Genomic DNA, 22,822 nt, shown 5'->3' with positions numbered 1-22,822 from the left:
CGACATGGAAAGAATCATACAAGTTTTCCATTTGAGGAGGAGACGTAGGAGATTTTTTTTTGAGAAGATCATCTATTATGACATTTCTCTCTACACCTTATATCTCTATCTCTCTCATTATCCTTTTTCACTTTTAGTTTCCTAATTTCCATTTTCCCCTCCTCACTTGCAAATCCTATTAGTGAGTCTTACTCAAGAGTAGTTGATCCAATTCCCTACATGTTTTTCCCACTAAAGAAAAGGCTTAATTACATAAATGGTCCTCTAACTTATTTGTTGTTTTCGATTTGGTCCCTTAACTCTAAATTTTTCCCATTTGGCCCCTTAAATATGCTCCGTGAGTCAAATTGATCCCATTCCGTTAGTCTTTAACCCCAAATGTATATGATGGATCAATTTGACTGTGGTCCACCATACACCTTATTAATTTTTTTAATCTTGACCGTTCAATAGTTTTGAAAGAAAAAAAGGCCCTTAGATCATATAAGTCCATTGGTTGTAATAGTAAACTACAAACCACAAAAATTTATTTTTCTCCTTCTTCATGACCTTCATCTTCATCAACAACAACAATCAAGCCCACAAAAAGCAAGAATTGATTGAATCTCATTATTAATAAAAAAAATCTAGAATTAAATTGGATAATCCGGGGAAAAACTCTAGAACAGAAAATAATTTTCCCCACATCAATTAAATTGAAGCCATTAATTAACGAGAATCAAAGAAATATGTGTGAAAGGGAGAATCAAAAGGAACAACTGTGTTAATTCTTTCTTATATAAAATTGCAATATCAATTCATCATAAGGATCCACTAATTTGTTGGGTGCAAAAACAGGAACAGCCGCGTTTCGAAACTGATAATTAATCCAATCAATTTGATTACAATAAACACCATACGATAAGAAATAAAATTCATTGTTGAGAGCAAAAGAAGGAGAAATAGAAGCTTCTTTGATAACTCCATTTCGTACCAGCTACAAACTACACCCAATCATCAAAATTGATGGATTTGTGTAAAAAAAACTTTCAATATCACATCCCTTCAATTAAAATAATCTCCAATTTTTAGCATATCAACAAGTAATTAGCAAGAACAATTCCCAATTTTGATGATAAATAACAAAATCCTTAAATAAAAACCCTAAATTGACAAAATTCCCAAATTATTAAACCCCCTAGATTCATTAGCTGTGTATGTGGTGTTGTTCTGTTGAGGTTGGAGGAGGAGGGTGGTGGATGGTAGAGAGCACGGCGGAGAGAACCCGCAGGCAGAAGCAGATATGCGCGTGTGATGAGAAAGTTGTGTGATAAAATATGATTTTACAAGATCCAGCAAGGGCAAAATCCAATTTAATCTCATCTCATTCAGCACAACAAACTGTAGAAAATGGTGAAAAAGGGTAACAAAGAACAGTGGATTCAATGGTGAAAAATCTCTCTCACCTTTACTTTTTATTGATGAGGAAGAAACAAGATTGATTTGTATTAATTTGAACCATATACATGAAATTTTTAGGTTTCTGGAATTTTTTAAGGGAGAAGAAGAGGATGAAAAGATGATGAAGATGTGAGGAGAAAGAAAAAGAGGGAAGATGATGAAAAGTGAAACAAATTAGGTGTTGGTGGATCACCGTTACATAAAATGGATCTGCAATCTAATGGCTGAAATCACATCTGAAATATTAGATATTAAAAAACTAACGGATATGATCAATTTGACTGACGGGGCATATTTAAGGGACCGAATAAGAAAAATTTAGAATTAAGGGACCAAATCGAAAACAACAAATAAATTAAGAGACCATTTATGTAATTAAGCCAAAAAATAAAGATAAGTCTAGAAGTCCTAGCTCAACTGGCAAATGCCGAAATTGCAAGGCCGGACGTCATGACCCGGGTTCGAACTCGGGACCTCACAGTTGTGTGTGAGTTTAATTTTAGTGGTTTACAACTTCATTTAAGACAAAAAAAAATAAAATAAAAATAATAATAAAGATAAAAATAAAAAGGAAAATGTTAAACATTGCCCTTAGGGCATTGGTTAAGAAAACAATAATAGAAATATTGTGTTGGGAAGTGGTAAAAAGTGATGGATTCAATTTTTTAAAAGTTTAAAAATTGTAGTTTTCAATGTAAAACTACCACTCCATTAGAAGTGGTAAAAAGTGATGGGAGTATTTTTGATTTCCTTAACCATTGCGCTCAGGGGACAATGGTTAGCAAGACCCAAATAAAAATTAGCAAAACGGTGGGTCCCAAAGTATTTCCCCATTAGGATTGACCCTATCTCTCTACTATATCCAAATTCCCAAATAGCCACTCTTTCAATCTCTCTCTTCCTCATTTCTCATTCACTCATCACACTCAACTCAACTCATGGGCACAAGCAGCGACCCAACCCAAGACACTTCCGACGAGCAACAAAAACGTTCGGAAATCTACACTTACGAAGCACCATGGCACATCTACGCTATGAACTGGAGCGTCCGTCGCGACAAAAAATATCGCCTCGCTATCGCTTCTCTCTTAGAACAATACCCTAACCGCGTCGAAATCGTTCAGCTTGATGACACCACCGGCGAAATCAAATCCGACCCAAATCTCTCCTTCGAACATCCTTACCCACCCACCAAATCCATCTTCATCCCTGACAAAGACTGCCAACGCCCCGACCTCCTCGCCACCTCCTCCGATTTCCTCCGTATTTGGCGGATCTCCGATTCCGACGAATCAGCGTCGGAGTCTCGTGGCGTCGAACTCAAAAGTCTTCTCAATGGTAATAAAAACAGTGAATACTGTGGCCCAATTACTTCTTTTGATTGGAATGAAGCTGAACCACGTCGAATCGGTACTTCGAGTATCGACACAACGTGTACCATTTGGGATATTGAGAAAGAAACCGTTGATACGCAGTTAATTGCGCATGATAAAGAGGTTTATGATATAGCTTGGGGTGGTGTTGGTGTTTTTGCGTCGGTTTCTGCTGATGGGTCTGTTAGGGTTTTTGATTTACGTGATAAAGAACATTCTACCATAATTTACGAAAGTTCTGAACCTGATACACCGTTGGTTAGGCTAGGTTGGAATAAACAAGATCCTAGGTATATGGCAACGATTATAATGGATTCTGCTAAGGTTGTTGTGCTTGATATTCGTTTTCCAACGCTACCGGTGGTGGAGTTGCAGAGACATCAAGCTAGTGTGAATGCCATAGCGTGGGCGCCGCATAGTTCGTGTCATATTTGCACTGCTGGTGATGATTCTCAGGCGTTGATTTGGGATCTTTCTTCAATGGGGCAGCCTGTTGAAGGTGGGCTTGATCCTATTTTGGCTTATACTGCTGGTGCTGAGATTGAACAGCTTCAATGGTCTTCTTCTCAGCCTGATTGGGTTGCTATTGCTTTTTCGACTAAGCTTCAGATTCTTAGGGTTTGAAAAATTGGAAATTTGCTTGGTTGAGTCTTCCTCAAGAGGCAAGTTGTGTCTTATGAAAAACTGAAAATTTTATTAGTATTTGTTTTTGTTGTTGTTAAAGATTTAACCTTTCATTGGGTTTAGGATTAAGATACTTTGGGTTTGGTGGAAGAACAAATATTGGATGGTTTCTGGTAAGATAAAGATACTAGTATGTATTGTTACATTCTTGTTAGCTGGAAAATCCCATTTATGTACATGTTTTTAGACTTCAGTGTTGTTTATGTTTTCGTTATGTGTTTGATGCTAACTTTTTAAGAGTTTTGGTTTTAATTGTTTGTGCGCTTAGGCTGTGTTTGGTATTGCTTTGTCTGGATAATGAGTAATGAGTGCATTTTTCTTTTCTTTTTGTTTGTATGACTATGATTATGACCCGATATCTTTTCGTTTCTCACGGGTAATCTTTGGCATAGCAGTATGGGGCTGAAATAGGTGATAAATTCTCCCCAAAAGCTCTTGCGCGGCTGCCTTTTTAGGCATCAGATTCAAACCCGAGACCCAATTTAAGTCGTAAGAGATATGTGTCATTTTATCCGAACATTATTGGGTTATTATCTGATATCTTTAATTGTTAAAACTTATTGGGAAACCCCTATACCTAATAGAAAGCTGATGCAAAGTGGTGTAATTGGGATAGGGAGACCCACCATGCTCCTTTTCTTAAATCTCTACATGTGGGTATGTATGTTGGTCTCCATTGGACTGACCAGGGTTCTGTGGCATACCTCTGTTATCTCAGACATAAGTAGGTTAGGGAAGATAGTAATTCATAGGAAATAACATTATATTCATAGTAGTCAATCCCGGTTAGCGGCGCGTAGTGGCCGACCCCAAAAGTGGGGTAGCGGAACAGAGTATAGCAGTATAACCGCTATTTAATCAATATAAAAATTAAATATAAAACTCAAATCTCATGAAACATAAACACAATAAAGCCCAAGATCACAACCCTTTAAACCAGAATAAAATCTAGATGCATAACCTTGATATTTCTAAGTTGTAAAATTGGTACAACCCTCTAAACCAGACAACCAGTATGTTGAAAGGAATCCTTTTATAAAAAAACTGAACAGAGGAAAAGATTGAGATAACCAAAGGCATCAATAAAACAGAGGAAAAGATGGAACACACAAAAAGATGGAACACAGGAAAAGAAAAAAGAGAACAGAGGAGGAGGAAACGAACCTGATGAGAGGAATCGTGACTGCGCTTTACCGAAGAAGAGGAGATTGTGTTTGTGAAAAGAGAGAAGAGAGGAAGTGTTTTTCGCGGCGCTTGCAGATGAGAGAAGAGGGAAAGTGTAGAAAAATTTAGGGTTTAAAGCAAATTCCCCAAAATACCCTCGGAAGTGTTTTAAAATCAGGGTATTTTCGGTTTTTCCCATTAAAATGAAATAGCGGCCTTGGATCTGCCAGCCGCTATGCCCCGCAATTCTGCTATCCAGGCCTGCGCGGCCGCTATTTCAAAGAGCCATGCTACGACCGCAACTGTAGCGGTCCGTCACCGCTACACTACGCGTGGCCTCTGTAGTGTCGCAATTGATCGTTATTGACTACCATATTCATATTTCATTGTCTGAAACACAAAGATCACAAACTAAACACTCTGCCCACTGATTAGCGGTAGGAACAATGCTTATCCGATTAAAACGAATTCTATAGTTTTTGAAAGCAAATGTTTAATCAAATCCTCCAAACTACGGCATATATTGTTCTTCCCCACAAGGCTGATTGCAGTGAAACCATGAAAGACTAAAAACATTTATAAAAACCTCTATTGGATCTGCAAAATCAAACAGTGTTGGAAATGTCCTTGGTTTGAAATTCTAGAAAGTTTCTTGTTTGTATTAAAAGTGAGGTGGTGATTCTATGTGGTAGATACGCTATCTAGTACAAAATCTTGTGATGATGCAACACTATAGCAGTGCTGCGTAGCGGAATTTGAACAAACCACTATTTCCCGCGATCCACAATCGACAATTGTATGTATGTATGTATGTTCTGTCATGTTTTCTGTTATTTTCTTTCTTTTCATGAATCAGTCCTGGTTTAGACGAAAGACGATACCATAGAATTGGATGGGCGATGACTGAGATTTTCAAACCTTATGATAAACTGAACTATTAAAAGTCAATTCGACAACATTTAATCCGAATACAAGCCATATACTACAGTTACTAGAATTACTATTGTATAGTCGTTGTCATAAGCCGTGCTGCTGTAATCTGATCGTCTTGTGTGAGGAAAGGAAATACAAATGGAAGCCTCCAATTACCGGAGCTGTTCAATGAGGGAGGAGCCTAACCTGCAATTGGGAATATAATTTTAGTAGACTCCACTGCTCCACTTTCGGAATAACTGGAATGGTTTGAAATTCTCTAAATTTGATGTCAATGAATTTTGGTGCATTTTAGACTACTGTTAATGCATTTATTGTGGTCTTTTTTTTTGGTCAGTATTGCAATGTTCTTTACAGTGCCTGTTTACACTAAATGATAAATTTATATGATTATAATTAGCTAAAGTAGAGAGACTTCAGACTTGGAGAACTTAAACCGACTGGTATAAGCAAGCAAGGGTTACAATCATGCTAGACTATTCAAGGATATGAAACTCTAGTTTATATTTTTTATATGCAAAATACAGCAGGAACCTGAGCTAGAAATGTATTAAATAAATACATTTTGGTCTAGAAGATCAATCAAAATCGTACTTATACATTATATTATGCTGGTCAAATTATAGGATATAAGGTGATGGAAAGAATATGGTTTGCAAGGTGGCGGTTTGACCGTTCTAATTATTTTAGTGAAACATTCATTTCTTTCCACAAACTAAGAGCAATGCATAATTTTTAAATATGTCGGCTGTTTCTGGATGAGGAATAAACAGATGGTATGGTAGCATAGTAATAGTGGACAATTGCCTCTAATATTATCCACATAATATAAAATGAGTAGCGTCAACATATCTTTTTCTGCAGCATTGTAGTTCTATTGCTTGCTTCCCCTTATTCCCCGGTCCCCGCAATGAGTAGGATAAGCTTAGGGTGGGAGGCTCTTGGCCACTCGACATGAAAAGCTTGTTTTAGAATGTTTCTATATACTTCACAAGCAAACAATAATTGCAAAATTACTCAATTGCCTTGATCATAACCTATAGCATGAAAGATGAATCCCAATGGTACTTGAAGATGACAGGCAACAAAATGGAAGAATGAGGTCAATCGCAATAGAAAAGGGAAGACGAAGCTAGGAAGAATGCTTAGGGATAGAGGGAGGTAGACTTTAAAAGTGAGGGAGAGTGGAAAACATGACTCGCGATAAACGATAGATCAAGTTAGTGCATGTTTGGATGAGTGCGGGTTTTTTTTTTTGGTGGTGTTTTTTTTTTGGTGGTGTTCAGGATTCGAACCCCAGACCTTGCATATATTATGCATTGTCCCTGCCAACTGAGCTAAGCTCACAGGACTGATGAGTGCGGGTTTAAAATTACAGTGAACCATCATGGTTTGATTTTGTGAAGCTATAAAGTGTAGTTTTTGTCATTTTGTCACTCTCGTCTCTCAATTCATCCAAATATTCACCTAGTAGGAGAGAATAAAACAATTTTTATTTTATCAGTTTTAGATGATCAATACAATTTAATGTCCATAAAGAGCTTACCCCAAATATATGTGGATTCCCATAACAATTTTTTTTTTTTTTTTTTACCAAAGAGTGTAGTTGTTGATGACCTTATGAAAATATGAACTTTGCAAATTTAATTTGTTTTTTTAACAAGCCAAAATGAAATATATTAATAAAACCACAACAATCCCTTCAACACAAGGCGTGCCAAAGAGACTACTAAATGTACAAGCAGTCCAATGAGTAACAACAAAACAGTGCTAGTCGATACCCAAACACATTAGGGGATTCGACCACCACAACTGAGTACCAAAGACAAAAGTAAAATGCTTAGCTTTCAGCCACCACAAAGAATATTTTACTTTTTCAAGTAGCTGATAACTAGTGCATTCCTTTTTTTTTAAACAACCTATCATTTCTTTCAGTCCACAAGATCCAAGAGCACAAGTCATATGAGCGGTAGAAAATTACGCCGTGCTTTCAGACCACCTGTGTAATAAATAAACTGATAGAAGTGATCCTGAATAACCTGAGTGTCAACACAATCAAACCCAATCCAAGCTCGCACCATCGGCCAAAGGGAAGCGAAGTGTGGACACAAAAGAAACATATGATGTGCGTCTTCAAGGTGGCCACATCCAGCCATACAAAACCGAGCCTCTAAAGAGATGAGACCGCGAGTCGCCATATTTGATTTTATTGCAAATTTTATTTGTGAAAAAATGACATCAACGTTTTTAGAGTTCAATTGATATTTATTTATCAATATAAAGAATTTTATACCAATTTATTTAGGGATACTACATGGATATTTGTAGATATTTGTAGTGAGATTTTAAAAGTTTTTTTTCTTTCGAAAAAGCAAACATATCCTATCGTTAGGATATATCATGTGTGTTTATTGATGAATGACGACCTTAAGAAGAAACAAAAATTGGAAATTGGATTCGGGACTTGTTAGCAAATATCGAGTTCAACTTGAGCCCCAACGAAGAATGGCCATAACATGACTCATATCCATTAGTATCCACTGTCACATATTTGTCGTTTCTTTTTATATCAGACTATATTCTAAACTTACCTATTTACTTCAAAATGTAAAATGAGTAATTCTAATATTGCATAGTAATAAATTAAAGATAAATATTATAGATATATCACAACAAATCATGAATTTGTCGACAAAAATCTTGTTTTTCTCTCTTTATATATTCTACTAACTTTATATGCATTGAATCCTTCTTTGTTGGTTTCTCATGTTGCCCACATATTTTATATTATATTTTTTTTACCTACGATTTTTTCAATAGTTGAATTCCAGTGAAATTTCATTCAAAGGTTATTATTACATTATATTCACATAATTTTATATTATCAAAAAACGTTTAGACGAGATGCCATAAGTTTTTTCTATCTTAACCAAGGTTATGAGTTTAAACTTGAAATTAAACATTCAACATCATTAAAACTCTTAAGAAGAGTTTGTTGATCATTTGAATCTCCTTAGACTTGAGGATTAGTCTTCATAGTTGGCTGTGGAGGATACTCAGCCTAGAAACAACGATCTTATATATTTACCAGACTAAGAAAAAAATAGGTTTTTTATAATTTAAACTACAAAATGGAAAATTATATAGTTTCACAGAATTTTATTGTCCACTGATGTAACTAGAAAACCAATCTAAGCCATAAAGATTCATGCCCAACCATCATATTACAATAGAAAAAAAATGAGTGAGTGAGAGTAAGATGATATTCATGATTGGACTTATTACAAGCACAAAAACAAAGCATGAATTACAACCATTCATTGAATGAAAATGCTATCCAAAATCTAATCCTTACATGGTTTGGGTTCATGAGTCACAACCACACATCCACGTACCCACATCTTACTACACTTTATAGTAACATAATAACAACATAACATATAACTAACAATTTGCTTCTCTTCAAGACTCTATACTACAATTTCTTCTTCCTTGTAGGCTTAATCATGGCTTCGGCTACTTTCTCTGTAGCCAACCCAGCTCTTAAGGTTCAACATATTATTATTAATGCAGTGTATCTTTATAAACTCATATATTAACTAGTGGTACCATGTTGTAGCAATAAAGCTAGGGCTAATTGCTTTATACTAATGTTTTTTTTTTTTTTTTTTTTTTTTTTTTTTTTAATTCTTTGGTTTATTATATAGGTAAATGGGAAAGGCTTTTCTGAATTCTCTGGTCTCCGTAACTCATCAGGATATCTTCCCTTTTCTAGAAAAACTTCAGATGACTTTCATTCTGTCATTTCCTTCCAAACCAATGCAGTAAGTTTTTATCTCCAATGAATGACTTATAATTTTAGTTGTAAAATAAAGTGCTTGATAAAAGTATGTGTATGAATACAAGATATTTTTATAATCAACCAAGTCTAACATGGATTTTTTAATTGCACACTTAATGACTTCTATGGATAATCTATGCTCAACAATATTAATGTATAGCTACAAAATTATGTAACAAATTTATTCTTTCCATTTTACTTATAGAATGAGTCTTTTAGATTCATATATTGGCTCATCTAGTTTTCATATCATATCACATTAGTGTTAGGTCATGTGTTTGCACAAAAAATATCAACTCGAGACGTAGGTGGCCGTTCGATCAAGATCAAAATGTCCAAAAAAATATTGTTTTTTTTAATAATTTTAAAATATCAAACTTGAATATGGATCATCTGATCTTGATAGAACGACCACTTAAGTCCCCGTTGCATGAATGCGGAGAATCCCTGACTACAGGGTAGCCGGATCCCAAAAATACACACTTGATGGTTACCATGAACTGATTAAACAAATTAAGTGACATGTTTTACAATTTTGCATCTATCAATCTTTCTACATGTTTGTACATTTGAAGGTTGGAAGCAGTGGAAGATCCAGGAAAGGTGTTGTAGTGGAAGCAAAAATTAAGGTAGCCATAAACGGATTTGGAAGGATTGGAAGGAACTTCTTGAGATGTTGGCATGGTCGTAAGGACTCGCCTCTTGATGTCATTGCCATCAATGACACCGGAGGTGTAAAGCAAGCCTCTCACCTTCTCAAGTATGATTCTACACTTGGAATCTTTGATGCTGATGTTAAACCTGTTGGCACTGATGGTATCTCTGTTGATGGAAAGGTTATCAAAGTTGTCTCTGACCGTAACCCTGCCAACCTTCCTTGGGGGTAAGCTCTTCCTTCATTCATTGATTTTGTTGCAATGGAATTGTGTGGTCTTGTGTGGATTGATAAAACATTTTTAGCTATTTTTGCTTCACATAATGTGAATGTTTTGTAACTAACTAAAATTAGGAAATAAGAAATAGAAATCGTCTATCGTCATGGTATGATACAAGTGATAGATATTCAATTCTATTTGGATAAACAATTTAATTAGGCACTTATAACGGTGTTTATTTTTATTTTTTAACAAATCATATGAGTGTTTGTCTATAAACTATTTGTACAACAAGAGATAAAATAAAGTCAAATTGTTTTCATATAACAGATAAGTTGAGCTATCACGTAGATGTTACACAAATAAGCTGAAAAAAGCTTATAGTCATGTCATAAGTTGTTTCTATGAGCTCTCTCAAACAATCTCGCATATTTTTATTTTAGAGTAGGTAAACTCAAATAAATCAATTCAAATAGACTTTGATAAGATTTGATCTCTAGTCGACCGCATACAGAAAAATATTTGTCGGATTATATTAACCATTTAAATGGATCTCAGTTATCTAATTTGATAGTTTGATGCATGAATGTGTTTGTATGATACTAGTATTGAAAACTCGTGCAATTATTTATCATTTTCTTGTAGTGATTAGCGATTGAACAATAACAACAGTAAATTGCAGTATCGCATTAGCCTTAGGCATACATTAATATTGTGTATCAACTGTTAATTACTTTATCATTAAGCAGCAATACACATATTTATAAAGATTGTTATTGCTATTGCAGGGAGTTGGGAATAGATTTGGTGATTGAAGGAACTGGAGTGTTTGTGGACAGAGAAGGTGCTGGGAAGCACATTACAGCAGGAGCTAAGAAGGTACTCATCACAGCCCCCGGAAAAGGAGACATCCCAACTTACGTGGTTGGTGTCAATGCTGATGGTTACAGCCACGCTGATGATATCATCAGCAACGCTTCTTGCACCACTAACTGCCTTGCTCCCTTTGTCAAGGTCCTTGATCAGAAATTCGGTAATGTACCTTATCGCCATATTTTCTAACAAATACGTGTATCTTTTTGCTTATAATAAAAACTGGAGAGTGTAGCATAGCATCGTGCATCTAGAATAGTTTATTTGAACTTATTTTAAGATATGTATACAAAATTGTTTATAAAATAACTTCTGATATACTCAGTTTATATTTCATAAACTCCACAACATTAAGTTTATACATAATCTCTAGTATGATAAACTCTTTTTAATTAAACGTTTAATTAAGCTGTTTATAGCATTTATGTATTTCTAACATATTAAGACATTGGATCACAGGTATCATCAAGGGTACCATGACTACCACTCACTCCTACACCGGTGACCAAAGGCTTCTTGATGCTAGCCACCGTGATCTAAGGCGTGCAAGAGCAGCAGCTCTTAACATTGTGCCAACTTCAACCGGAGCAGCAAAGGCAGTGGCCCTTGTCCTCCCATCACTCAAAGGCAAGCTCAACGGTATTGCACTTCGTGTGCCAACACCAAACGTCTCGGTTGTTGACCTCGTTGTTCAAGTCTCAAAGAAGACATTTGCTGAAGAAGTGAATGAGGCTTTCAGAGACAGTGCAGCCAAGGAGCTGAGCGGTATTCTCTCAGTTTGTGATGAGCCACTTGTGTCTGTAGATTTTAGGTGCACTGATGTGTCCTCAACCGTTGATTCGTCATTGACAATGGTCATGGGAGATGACATGGTGAAGGTGATTGCTTGGTATGATAATGAATGGGGTTACTCACAAAGGGTTGTTGATTTGGCTGACATTGTTGCCAATAACTGGAAGTGAGAGCCAAATAATATTTGCTAATTATATATATGTATGTACCATGTGCCATTGTAATTTTGTACACTTCTTGCTTCATTTTTCTTTTATCTTCCGAAACTTGTATTGAGAAATAGAACCATCAATTTTCTCTTGCTCCTCATTGTGCAATAAATTCTTTTACCTTGAAATATAAATGTGAGACTAGGCCCCCAAATCTATATGTGGATTGGAGATTCAAATTAATAGTGTGTTTCTCCTAAGGTTAATCATTCATGGTTTAGTTGCTTTCATTTTTTTTATTCTTATAATTCCTCTTGAGCATGAGGACTATAAAAAACCTCTCCATTAGTCTACTTCTCAACTAAGAGAATAGAGAATAAAGTTGATTAAGTGTGAGAAACCATGACATATTACTGCAATATTTATCTTGTTATCTAAAGTAAAATGAAACCTACATGCTATCAAGCATTGTCATGATACAAACCAGTTGCAGATTGTTTTGTTTTTTCCCTATTGGATTGTTCCTTTTAGAACTTAGAAGTTATAGCAAATAATTGAACTGAATCAAAACATAATGTCCATTATAGAGTGATCGACAAAGGCTATGTTTTGAATGAGCTTATAAATTAACTTATAGTTTGTATCAGATAAGTTAGTTGATTGGAGGAAAAAAATAATAGGTTTAATAGCACTTTTGACCCCTTAAGTATAAGTTGCGATTTTGGCCTTCTAACAAAATAAAATACAATCCAACCCCCTAAGTACGGCCCGTTTTGCAGTTTTTGACACCAGATCAATTTTGACCAAGTCAATGCTGAGTGCTGAAGTGTGTAATTTTTATTTTATTTTTTTAATAATTAAAAAAAAAAATTACACACGTGGCGGCCACATCAGCATTGACTTGGTCAAAATTGATCTGGAAGGCCAAAACTGCAAAAAGGGCGGTACTTATAAGGTTGGATTGGGCGGTACTTATAAGGTTGGATTGTATTTTATTTTGTTAGGGACCAAAATCGCAACTTGCTAGTACTTAGGGGGGTCAAAACTGCTATTAAGCCAAAATAATAAGTTATAAGCTAATTGAATAAACTTATCAAAATAAACTACAAACTAGTAAAAATAAGTTGCAAGCTCGTAAGAGAAAAACGTTACCAAGCGAATCATTTTTGACATATGCACTTATAAGTTGAAAACCGGACATTATCAATTGGAGCCTTGTTTTAGTTGCTGTAATCAACGGTATCTTGTACCATCAACTGTACCAAGAGTGGCTAGCTGATGAGTCAGCCATACGATGACAAATCCAAACCCTGGTTGCTGCTACAATCTGTAAAAGGGATAAACCAACAAAATAAATTATCACTTCAGAAAGGAAAAAGAAAAAACGAGTACCTTTAAATTAAATTAATAACAAAAAAAGGAAAAGGCTTAAATATGTTATTCGTCCCTGCAAATAGGGGTCGCTTAAAATTTCGTTCCTGCAATCGCTAATCCTTTTTTTTTGCCCCTGCAAAGTTTAATCAGTTAAAAATTCGTCCCTTGACCCAGTTAATGACTGCCACGTCATCAAAATTACCATAATGGCATGGGAATTGACGAAAATACCCCTGTGCTAATTTTTTTTTTCCTTCAAAAAATTTTTTTTTTCAAAATTTTGAAAATTCTTTTTTAAATTAAAAAAATCTGAAAAAATAATTAAAAGTAAAAAAAAAATTCGGAAAAAAACTGTTAAAATTAAAACTGAAAATTTTTTGGGAAAAAATCGTAAAAAAAATCCGGGAAAAAACTGAAATTTTTTTTTTGAAGGAAAAAAAAACAAAAAAAAAATAAGCCAGGGGTATTTTCGTCAATTCCCATGCCATTTTGTTAATTTGATGACGTGGCAGTCATTAACTTGGTCAAGGGACGAATTTTTAACTGATTAAACTTTGCAGGTGCAAAAAAAAAGGATTAGCGATTGCAGGGATGAAATTTTAAGCGACCCTTATTTGCAGGGACGAATAACATATTTAAGCCAAAGGAAAATCTATACAACTAGAGGGGTGTTTGTGACATTCAATGAAACCTAAAGGAAGGTGTGTTAAAGAGTCCTACATCAGATAAGAGATAGTCTGACAATGTGTTTATAAATGAGGGCAATCCTCACCTCACAAACCGGTTTTGTGGGACTATGTTAGGCCAGACCACGATTTCTAAGATGGTATTAGAGCATTCTCTAAGATCCACTGGACCACCTGCTATCAGGTTTCCATTATCGGGGCCACCCACCATTTATGTTTATAAGCAAGGGGCAATTCTCACATCACAAGCTGGTTTTGTGGGGTTGTGTTAGGCCTATCCATAATTTCTAAGAAGTGAGTGCAATTTTCCCATAAAATAATTGGCTGCCTATATTTGTTGGTTGACTTCTGAAAATAAATATATACATCCAAACTCCATTTCTGCTCTTTCCCGATTTACATTAACATGGCTGAATCATTTGTGTTTGATATTGCTGATTCACTGCTTGGGAAGCTTGCTTCTTATGCCTATGATGAAGTCTCTCGAGCCTATGGCGTGTATGAAGATCTACAAGAGATCAAAGACACTTTGGCAATTGTTAGAGGTCTTCTTTTGGATGCTGAGCATAAGAAGGACCAAAAACATGGCTTGCGTGAATGGCTGAGGCAAATTCAAAACATCTGCTCTGATGCTGAAGATGTATTTGATGGATTTGAGTTCCAACACAACACAAGAGCAAGCAATTTGTCAAAGCTTCTAAAAGCACTTGGATGAAGGTATGCCACCTCTTATCTTCCTCTAATCCAATTGTTTTCCGTCGTAGGATGGCTCGCCAAATCAAAGACATCAAGGACAGATTGGATAAGGTAGCAGCTGATGGGAACAAGTTTTGTCTTGCGAAAATCGATTTTGGTCCCGAAATTGTTATGCAAAGGAGAAAATTGACTCATTCCCATGTTGATGCTTCTAGTGTAATTGGGAGGGAGAATGAGAGGGAAGAAATTATTAAGCTTTTGATTGAACCCCATCCACACCGCGATGTTGATAAAAGTTTGTGTGTTATCCCCATAGTGGGAATTGGAGGGTTAGGAAAGACCACATTGGCTAAGTTGGTGTTCAATGATAAAAGGATGGATGACCTTTTTCAGTTAAAGATGTGGGCGTGCGTCTCTGATGATTTTGACATCAATCAAATTATTAACATCATCAACTCCGCTTCTGCTTCAACATTCGCTCCAGTTTCAGTTCCACCAAGTGTTTCTCTTGCTCACCAAGAAAACATCAACAACTTTGATATTGAGCAGCTACAAAGTCGTTTAAGACATAAACTTGCTGGTCAGAAGTTTTTGCTTGTCCTAGACGATATATGGAATGATGATCGTGCAAAATGGATTGAGTTGATAGATTTGATAAAAGTCGGTGCAGCAGGAAGCAAAATCATAGTGACGACACGTAGCAACTCAATTGCTTCAATGATGGGTACTATTCCCTCGTATGTTTTGGAAGGTCTTACTCCAGGAGATTGTTTATCTTTGTTTGTCAAATGGGCATTTAAGGAAGGTGAAGTAGTTAAATATCCAAATCTCGTGGATATTGGCAAAGAAATTGTGAAAAAATGTGCAGGGGTTCCACTTGCTGTGAGAACATTAGGAAGTTCCTTATTCTCAAAATATGATTTAAATAAGTGGATATTCGTGAGAGATTCTGGGATATGGAATTTAGAACAGAAGAAAGATGATATTTTACCTGCACTGAAGTTAAGCTATGATCAAATGCCATCCTATTTAATGCAATGTTTTGCTTACTTTTCCCTTTATCCCAAATATTATGTCTTCTCTAGTGACAATATGTGTAGTCTTTGGGTAGCTCATGGAATTGTACAATCTCGGATTGGAAGTGAACAACTCAAGGATATTGCAAGAGAATATATTGAGGAGTTAAACTCTAGATCGTTTCTTCAAGATTTCGAACACTTTGGCTACTGTTTCACGTTCAAAGTACATGATTTGATACATGATCTTGCTCTTTATGTTGCGAAAGAGGAGTTTATAGCGGTAGAACATACAAAAGTTTGAGAACTATTTGTATACCTGAACATACAAGACCGTAACAGTTGTCGAAAATAATTCACTGGACATTGGTTTATTCTCCAAGTCCAAAAGTTTGAGAACTATTTTATTTCCCATGAAAGGAGTAGGCCTTGATAGTCAAACTTTGCTGAACACATGGATATCAAGATACAAATACTTGCGATGTTTAGGTTTAAGAGATTCTTCCTTTGATACCCTACCTAATTCGATTGCTAAATTGGAGCATTTGCGAGTTCTCAACCTTATCAATAATCGCAAAGTCAGAAGACTTCCCTGTTCTATTTGCAAACTTCATAATTTGCAAGTTTTGAGACTTATTGGATGCACGGAGCTTGAAACATTGCCTCGAGGGTTAGGGATGTTGATTAGCCTTCGGGAACTGTACATAACAACAAAGCAATCAGTTATGTCACTCACAGAATTTGAAAACTTGAACCATCTTCAAGTTTTGTCTTTCTGTGATTGTGAGAATATGAAGTTTCTATTCAGTGAAGCACAACAACTCAATTCCCTTGAAAAATTGACTATTCTTTCATGTGGTAGCCTAGAGTCCTTACCTCTTTTTATTTTTCCTAAATTACGGGATCTGATAATTTCAGACTGTCAGACGATAAACCTATCACTATACAATGAAAGACCAAACCGAAGATTGATGATGAAACATTTATCCATCCGGAAACTTATAGGGCTTCAGAGATTTCCTAGTTGGATTGAAGGTGCCGTAGATACTTTAGAGACCTTACTAATTTACGAATTTCCCAATCTTACGACCCTTCCTGAGTGTCTAACAACAATGACTCGTCTTAAGAGGCTCCTAATTTTTGACTGTCCTCAACTGTCGAGTCTTCCAAGCGACATGCATCGCCTCACTACCCTTGAATACTTGGTCATTGAGGGTTGTCCTGAAAATGTTAACCTCAGTCAGGTGAGTACCTGACCCATGATTGCTCAGCATTCAAGTAGTTGATGGCTTTGGAGAAGATGGATGAATGCCAGCAGCAAGAGGCTTTAGATTCTCAAAATGTTTGCATCTGTATGTTTGATGAAGCCAAATAATTGAAAGTGATTATTCTATAATTCCAGTACTCAAACATTTATGTTTGAAATAACATTTGTGTTGAACTAAAGTATTTGTTTTATAATGTATGCTGTATATTTGTTGAAATAATCATCATTTAAGTTTTTGAGTCACTACCTTTATGATAATCCAAACTCTTAGATTGTTTTGTTTCAGATTGTTTTGTTTTCTTCCTGTTGGATTGTTCCTTTTAGAAGTTAGAAGTTATAGCAAATAATTGAACTGAATCAAAACAAAATGTCCATTATAGAGTGATCGACAAAGGCTGTGTTTTGAATGAAAAAAAATATAGAGGATAGCTAATAAGAATAAACTAACTTAAAGTGGATGAACTTATAAATTAACTTACATAATTTATATTAAATAAGTTAGTTGATTGAATTTATATTTTTGGTAAAATTAGTATTTAAAATAGTTTATAAATATGAAATGACAAAAAAGATACGTTCAATTAAAATTCATTTGTTTTCAAGCAAGATGAAACAGAGAGAAAAAATAATAAGTCATAAGCTAATTGAACAAGCTTATCAAATCAAAATAAGCTACAAACTAACAAAAATAATTGTAAGCTCCTAAGAGAAAAACATTACCAAGCAAATCATTTTTGATATATGCACTTATAAGCTATAAGTTCAAAATCTGACATTATCAAATAGAGTCTTGTTTTAGTTGGCTGTAATCACCGGTGTCTTGTACCAAGAGTGGCTAGATGATGAGTCTGACAAACGAAGCCAAATCCAAACCCTTGTTGCTGCTACAATCTATAAAAGGGATAGACCAACAAAATAAATGTGAGTACCTTTAAATTCATAACAGAAAAAAAGGAACATCTATACAATTACAATAAGGGCATTTAATAAAAGAGCATTTTGAAGTATCAATCCTCTAAATAAATGACAATGTGTAAAGATGACATGCTAAATATATTGCCATGTTCTCGAAGATGACTTAAATGACAATGTGTGTAATGAAAATCATGCTGTCGCATAAACCAGTAATACGTGCAAAAAATACTCATCAATTTGAACATGGAAATAGATTGAAAACTGGCAACATTAGTTGAACATACAACATTACAGCTTGATAATTAATGCAATTGGTACAAATACAAACAATAGTTAATGTACTCCCTCTGTTCCAATTTAAGTCAGCCTTTTACTCATTTCATATTTATTAAGAAAAATGTATTAATGAAGGAGAGAGAAAATGGTTTTAATCAAGATCAAAATCGGGATTTTACTTCACGTCGAAAGGGATTAACAAAATCGCAAATCATAAATAAAATCGCAATCAAAATTGAAAGATTTTACTCAACTAGTATGGACACCCGTGCCAAGCACGGGCTAGAATATCGTCATACTTAATGGAGATAATATTAAGATGAAGAAAATGTCAGTTAAAGTCTAACATTGGATAAAAGAGTTTAGGTTGAACAACAAATAAGTAAAAAACAAAAATCATACTTAAGCCTTTCGGATGAAGATGTATCATTCTCACTTATCTGATTTCTATTTTTTAAAACGTGTGGATCCACATCAGTGTTGGCTCGCTCAAAATGCACAACAGTTGCATTATATCCTATTTCAACATTTTGGTGGAGTAGGAGTGGTATCATTCTCACTTATTTTGGGGGAGTGGTATCATTCTCACTTATTTCGGTGATCGATCACGGGCACATAGAGTCTGACACTTAATGGAGAGATGTTAATGTGTCAAATTCGAGTTAAAGTTTCACATTTTATGTAAGAGTAGATGTTGAGAGAGATGTTAATGTGTCATGTGTGAGTGAAACTTCTACTTTTGATATTGAACAACATATATGTGAGATGGCCAATATACCTAGTCTTTAGGTTTCGGATGGAGATGTGGTTTTCATCTTACATATGAGGCTTCTAATATTCAAATGTGACAATCCAATCCATTGTAGGATTTATCTGAAATCCAAACACTATAATGATATTTTTTTGTTTTGGGATGTCATTTGCTTAATTTTATTATATTAAATTTAAGTTTTTTGATGTCATTCACCTTAATGCAATGTCTTTGTCTAACTTTAATTATTTTAAATTCTTTCATTTTGGTCTTCGGTGGGTCACAGTATAAAAAATTGTAGAAGCATTATGTTGAGTCGACAAAATACATACTTATTAGACAATTTGAGTGAACATGCGGTGTCAATATCACCTGTGTGGTTGCTCTTAGTCTAATACAGTGATCCAACCTAATTTAGGCTCCATCTATCATTCTAACATTAAAATGAATTACTTTGCTGGTGTTTGAATGTCATTTATTGATTATTTTATCTAAAAAATTAGTATTTAGATGTCATTCGCTTTCATGCTATTTTTATTCAACCTCTATCATTTCAAACTCATTCACGCCTGGTCTTTTGAATGATTTGAAAATAGAAGAATCTTTATAACGATTGTGATTTGACAAAATACATGTTTACTAAACTCATTTTAAAATGCTAATTTTTTACCCAAAAACCTTCAACTCCTTCAAGAAACCACTTCCAACCCACGTTTTTGAACATGTTGTGTCTCTGTTTGACATTAATTGACTATGTCACATAATTACATGCACGGATGGTCGCACACTGTTGGAACAAAATGTGTTTAACAATGAACCTTAAAAAGTTTTGATGATAACAAGGTATTAAAAATTGTAAATTGGACTAGCTAATATTTGTTCAAGTGTACAGGACCACAGTTAAAAAAGTTACATCATTGATTGGTTCTGAATGAGCAAATAAAGAGCAAAAGAAAATGAAGCTTAGATGATTATGAAGTCAAGCTGCTCCTGAAGAAATAGCGCTCCTGAAGTAAAGCTGCTCCTGAAGAATAGTGCTTCTGAAGACAAGAGGTCCAGAAGCCACATCATCAGAAGCTGCAGAAGCTGCTTCATCAGAAGCTGCATCATCAGAAGCTGCCTCATCAGAAGTCATTTCACCAGAAGCTGAAGATCAACTGGATTTGCAAAACATTCAAAGATTGAAGAATCTACATTGCAAAAGCTGTCTATTGATTTCGAAAACACAGCAGAAAATCAGTGGAACATTGCAACGGTCATTTCAAAGGTGTTTGAAGGCATGTGCTTGCAATTTGGACGAAAGCGTTGACATTGTACTATTGTACGAATTGTACAACCACGTTCTCCACTACTCTGTTTTGTGTCCACGCTACAAGACAAGAAAACAGCTCCAGAATACGGTCTCGCCTGCATATATGTTCCTTTGGATAAGGAATGGATTTCAAATTGGTTCTTCATAGGACAACAACCAAATCAGGCAAAAGATCATTGGTGAAAGATCAAGCTTCAACAACAACTCTTTGGTGTGCTGGCAATTTCACAACGTCTCTTTCACATCTCTATATAAAGGAGTGAAGACCTAAGAGATTTGGTAATGCAAGAACGCTGAACGAAAGACTCATAACATTTTTACAAGTGCCAAACCTCTGCTGAAATTGTTCTGCATTCACTTAGAATTTCTGTGTCTCAAAGTCATATCTTAGAAATTCTTAAGTCCATTGAGTCTGTATCTGATTTGTATTGAGAGCACCTCTGATTGTATATCAAGTGTTCAACCTTAAACAATTTTCTGTGTAATTTTGTTTAGTTAGGAAGTCTCTTGCAGTTGTGCTTGAGCAGGAAGTCTCTTGAGTGTGTTCTTGAGCAAAGGAAGTCTCTAGCTTGTGTGCTTGAGCAAAGGAAGTCTCTTGCTTGTGTGCTTGAGCATTTGTAATCAGATATTACTCATAGTGAAATCTCCTTGGAAGTGCAAGGGGGACTGGACTACTTCCGGATTGTGGAAGGAACCAGTATAATTGCTTTGTGTCGTTCTTCTTCTCTCTCTCTGTTTTATTCCGCTGCATTTAGATTCTGATTATCACTTCAGAAGCTGTCTCACTTAGCTTCTGATCAGTGTGTTCAGTTTTTAGGAGAAACGAAGAATTTTTCAAAACACAATTCAACCCCCCTTCTTGTGTTTTTTCTCACCTTCAATTGGTATCTAGAGCCTTGGTCTGTTGTGTAACACTTAACCGTGCAACAGTCAAAGATCTGAGAAAAACATGTCTACTCCTCCTCCTACTGGTTCTGGTGATACTAGCTATAAACATGTCTCACATGATTATAGTGATAGTAAGAAATCCAGTGTTGGAAAGATTCCAAAATTCAATGGAGATGCTGAAGAGTTCTCTTGGTGGAAGACCAACTTTTACAGTTACATCATGAGCCTAGATGAAGAATTATGGGATATTCTGGAAGATGGTGTTGGTGATTTAGTCCTTGATGAAGAAGGAGCTGCTGTGGATAGAAAGAAACATACTCCAGAACTGAGGAAACTTTACAAGAAGCATCATATTATCAGAGGAGCCCTTGTCACTGCCATACCCAAAGCAGAATACATGAAGATGAGTGACAAATCCACTGCTAAAGCTATGTTTGCTTTTCTCTGCTCAAATTATGAAGGGAGCAAGAAGGTCAAAGAAGCAAAGGCTCTCCTGCTTGTACATCAGTACGAGTTATTCAAGATGAAGGATGATGAAACTATTGAGGAGATGTACTCAAGGTTTCAAACCTTAGTTTCTGGGCTACAGATTCTAAAGAAGAGCTATGTTGCTTCTGATCATGTAAGCAAGATACTCAGAAGCTTACCTGCCAGATGGAGACCAAAAGTGACTGCCATTGATGAAGCTAAAGATTTAAACACTTTAAGTGTCGAAGATCTTGTTAGTTCTCTCAAAGTTCATGAGTTAAGTCTTAATGAACATGAGTCTACTAAGAAGAGTAAATCAATAGCTCTTCCATCCAAAGGCAAGTCATCAAAAGCTCTCAAAGTGGTTGAATCTGAAGAGGAAGAACAGTCAAGTTCAGATTCTGAACCAGATGCTGCTGAAATGGCCATGCTCTCAAACAGACTTCAATATCTGGCCAAGAAGAACAGAAAGTTTCTCTCCAGAAGGGGTAACTCCAGAAGCTCAAAGAAAGAAGATCAGAAGGGATGCTTCAACTGTAAGAAGCCAGGACACTTCATTGCTGAATGCCCTGATCTTCAAAGAGAAAAGTCAAAGGACAAGTCAAAGAGGTCTACATTCAAACCAAGAAAATTCAAGAAGCAGATTAAGCAGAGTTTAATGGCAACCTGGGATGATTTGGGTAGTGAATCTGGATCTGATAAAGAGGAAGCTGATGAAGATGCAAAAGTAGCTGTTGGGTTGGTAGCAACAGCAACTTCAGAAGCTGGATCAGATTCAGACTCAGAAGATGAAAACGAGGTATATTCCAAAATTCCCAGAGATGAACTTGTTGAGTCACTTAAAGAACTTCTTACACATTTTGAAGTAAGAACCAATGAGTTGAAGGATTTAAAAGAAAAATATGCTGATTTGGTACAACAGCAAAAATCAACTCTATTGGATCTGAAAGCTTCTGAACAAGGACTTAGGGGCTTTGACTTCATGTGTAAAACATATGAAGATCAGCTCAGGTTCTTATGTCAGAAGCTACAAGAAAAGTGTAATGAAA

At 35.5% G+C, this 22,822-nt stretch overlaps 2 protein-coding genes and 1 pseudogene across 2 annotated transcripts; all 3 read left to right on the top strand.

Annotated features, from left to right (window-relative positions):
* The first annotated feature begins 2,236 nt into the window (after positions 1 to 2,236).
* ATAN11 (Transducin/WD40 repeat-like superfamily protein) lies at positions 2,237 to 3,690 on the top strand. The gene has a single exon (XM_085727157.1). The coding sequence runs from the start codon at positions 2,379 to 2,381 to the stop codon at positions 3,435 to 3,437; it is 1,059 nt and encodes a 352-aa protein (XP_085583283.1). The 5' UTR covers positions 2,237 to 2,378; the 3' UTR covers positions 3,438 to 3,690.
* Positions 3,691 to 9,036: 5,346 nt separating this feature from the next.
* Positions 9,037 to 12,318, top strand: GAPA-2 (glyceraldehyde 3-phosphate dehydrogenase A subunit 2). The gene is made up of 5 exons (XM_085727156.1): positions 9,037 to 9,142; positions 9,302 to 9,418; positions 10,011 to 10,318; positions 11,099 to 11,343; positions 11,643 to 12,318. Exons 1-5 carry the CDS (start codon positions 9,101 to 9,103, stop codon positions 12,143 to 12,145), a joined length of 1,215 nt encoding a protein of 404 aa, XP_085583282.1. The 5' UTR covers positions 9,037 to 9,100; the 3' UTR covers positions 12,146 to 12,318.
* Positions 12,319 to 14,542: 2,224 nt separating this feature from the next.
* On the top strand, positions 14,543 to 17,406 carry LOC146909267 (putative disease resistance protein RGA1; annotated as a pseudogene).
* Positions 17,407 to 22,822: the final 5,416 nt, after the last annotated feature.

The sequence above is a fragment of the Medicago sativa genome, chromosome 7, assembly GCF_051527215.1.
Source record: "Medicago sativa cultivar Bolivia chromosome 7, Bolivia_mono, whole genome shotgun sequence".
Classification (NCBI taxonomy): Eukaryota; Viridiplantae; Streptophyta; class Magnoliopsida; order Fabales; family Fabaceae; genus Medicago; species Medicago sativa.
The sequence above is the reverse complement of the archived record's forward strand: the minus strand, read 5'-3'. Positions and strand labels throughout refer to the sequence as shown.

What these genes read in the sequence shown, in the direction of transcription:
- ATAN11 (XM_085727157.1), top strand. Translation starts at nt 2,379, where the DNA reads ATGGGCACAAGCAGCGACCCAACCCAAGACACTTCCGACGAGCAACAA.
- GAPA-2 (XM_085727156.1), top strand. Translation starts at nt 9,101, where the DNA reads ATGGCTTCGGCTACTTTCTCTGTAGCCAACCCAGCTCTTAAG. An exon ending in TAGCCAACCCAGCTCTTAAG is followed by an intron (nt 9,143 to 9,301) that starts GTTCAACATATT and finishes TTTATTATATAG; the next exon opens with GTAAATGGGAAAGGCTTTTC. An exon ending in GGTCCTTGATCAGAAATTCG is followed by an intron (nt 11,344 to 11,642) that starts GTAATGTACCTT and finishes ATTGGATCACAG; the next exon opens with GTATCATCAAGGGTACCATG.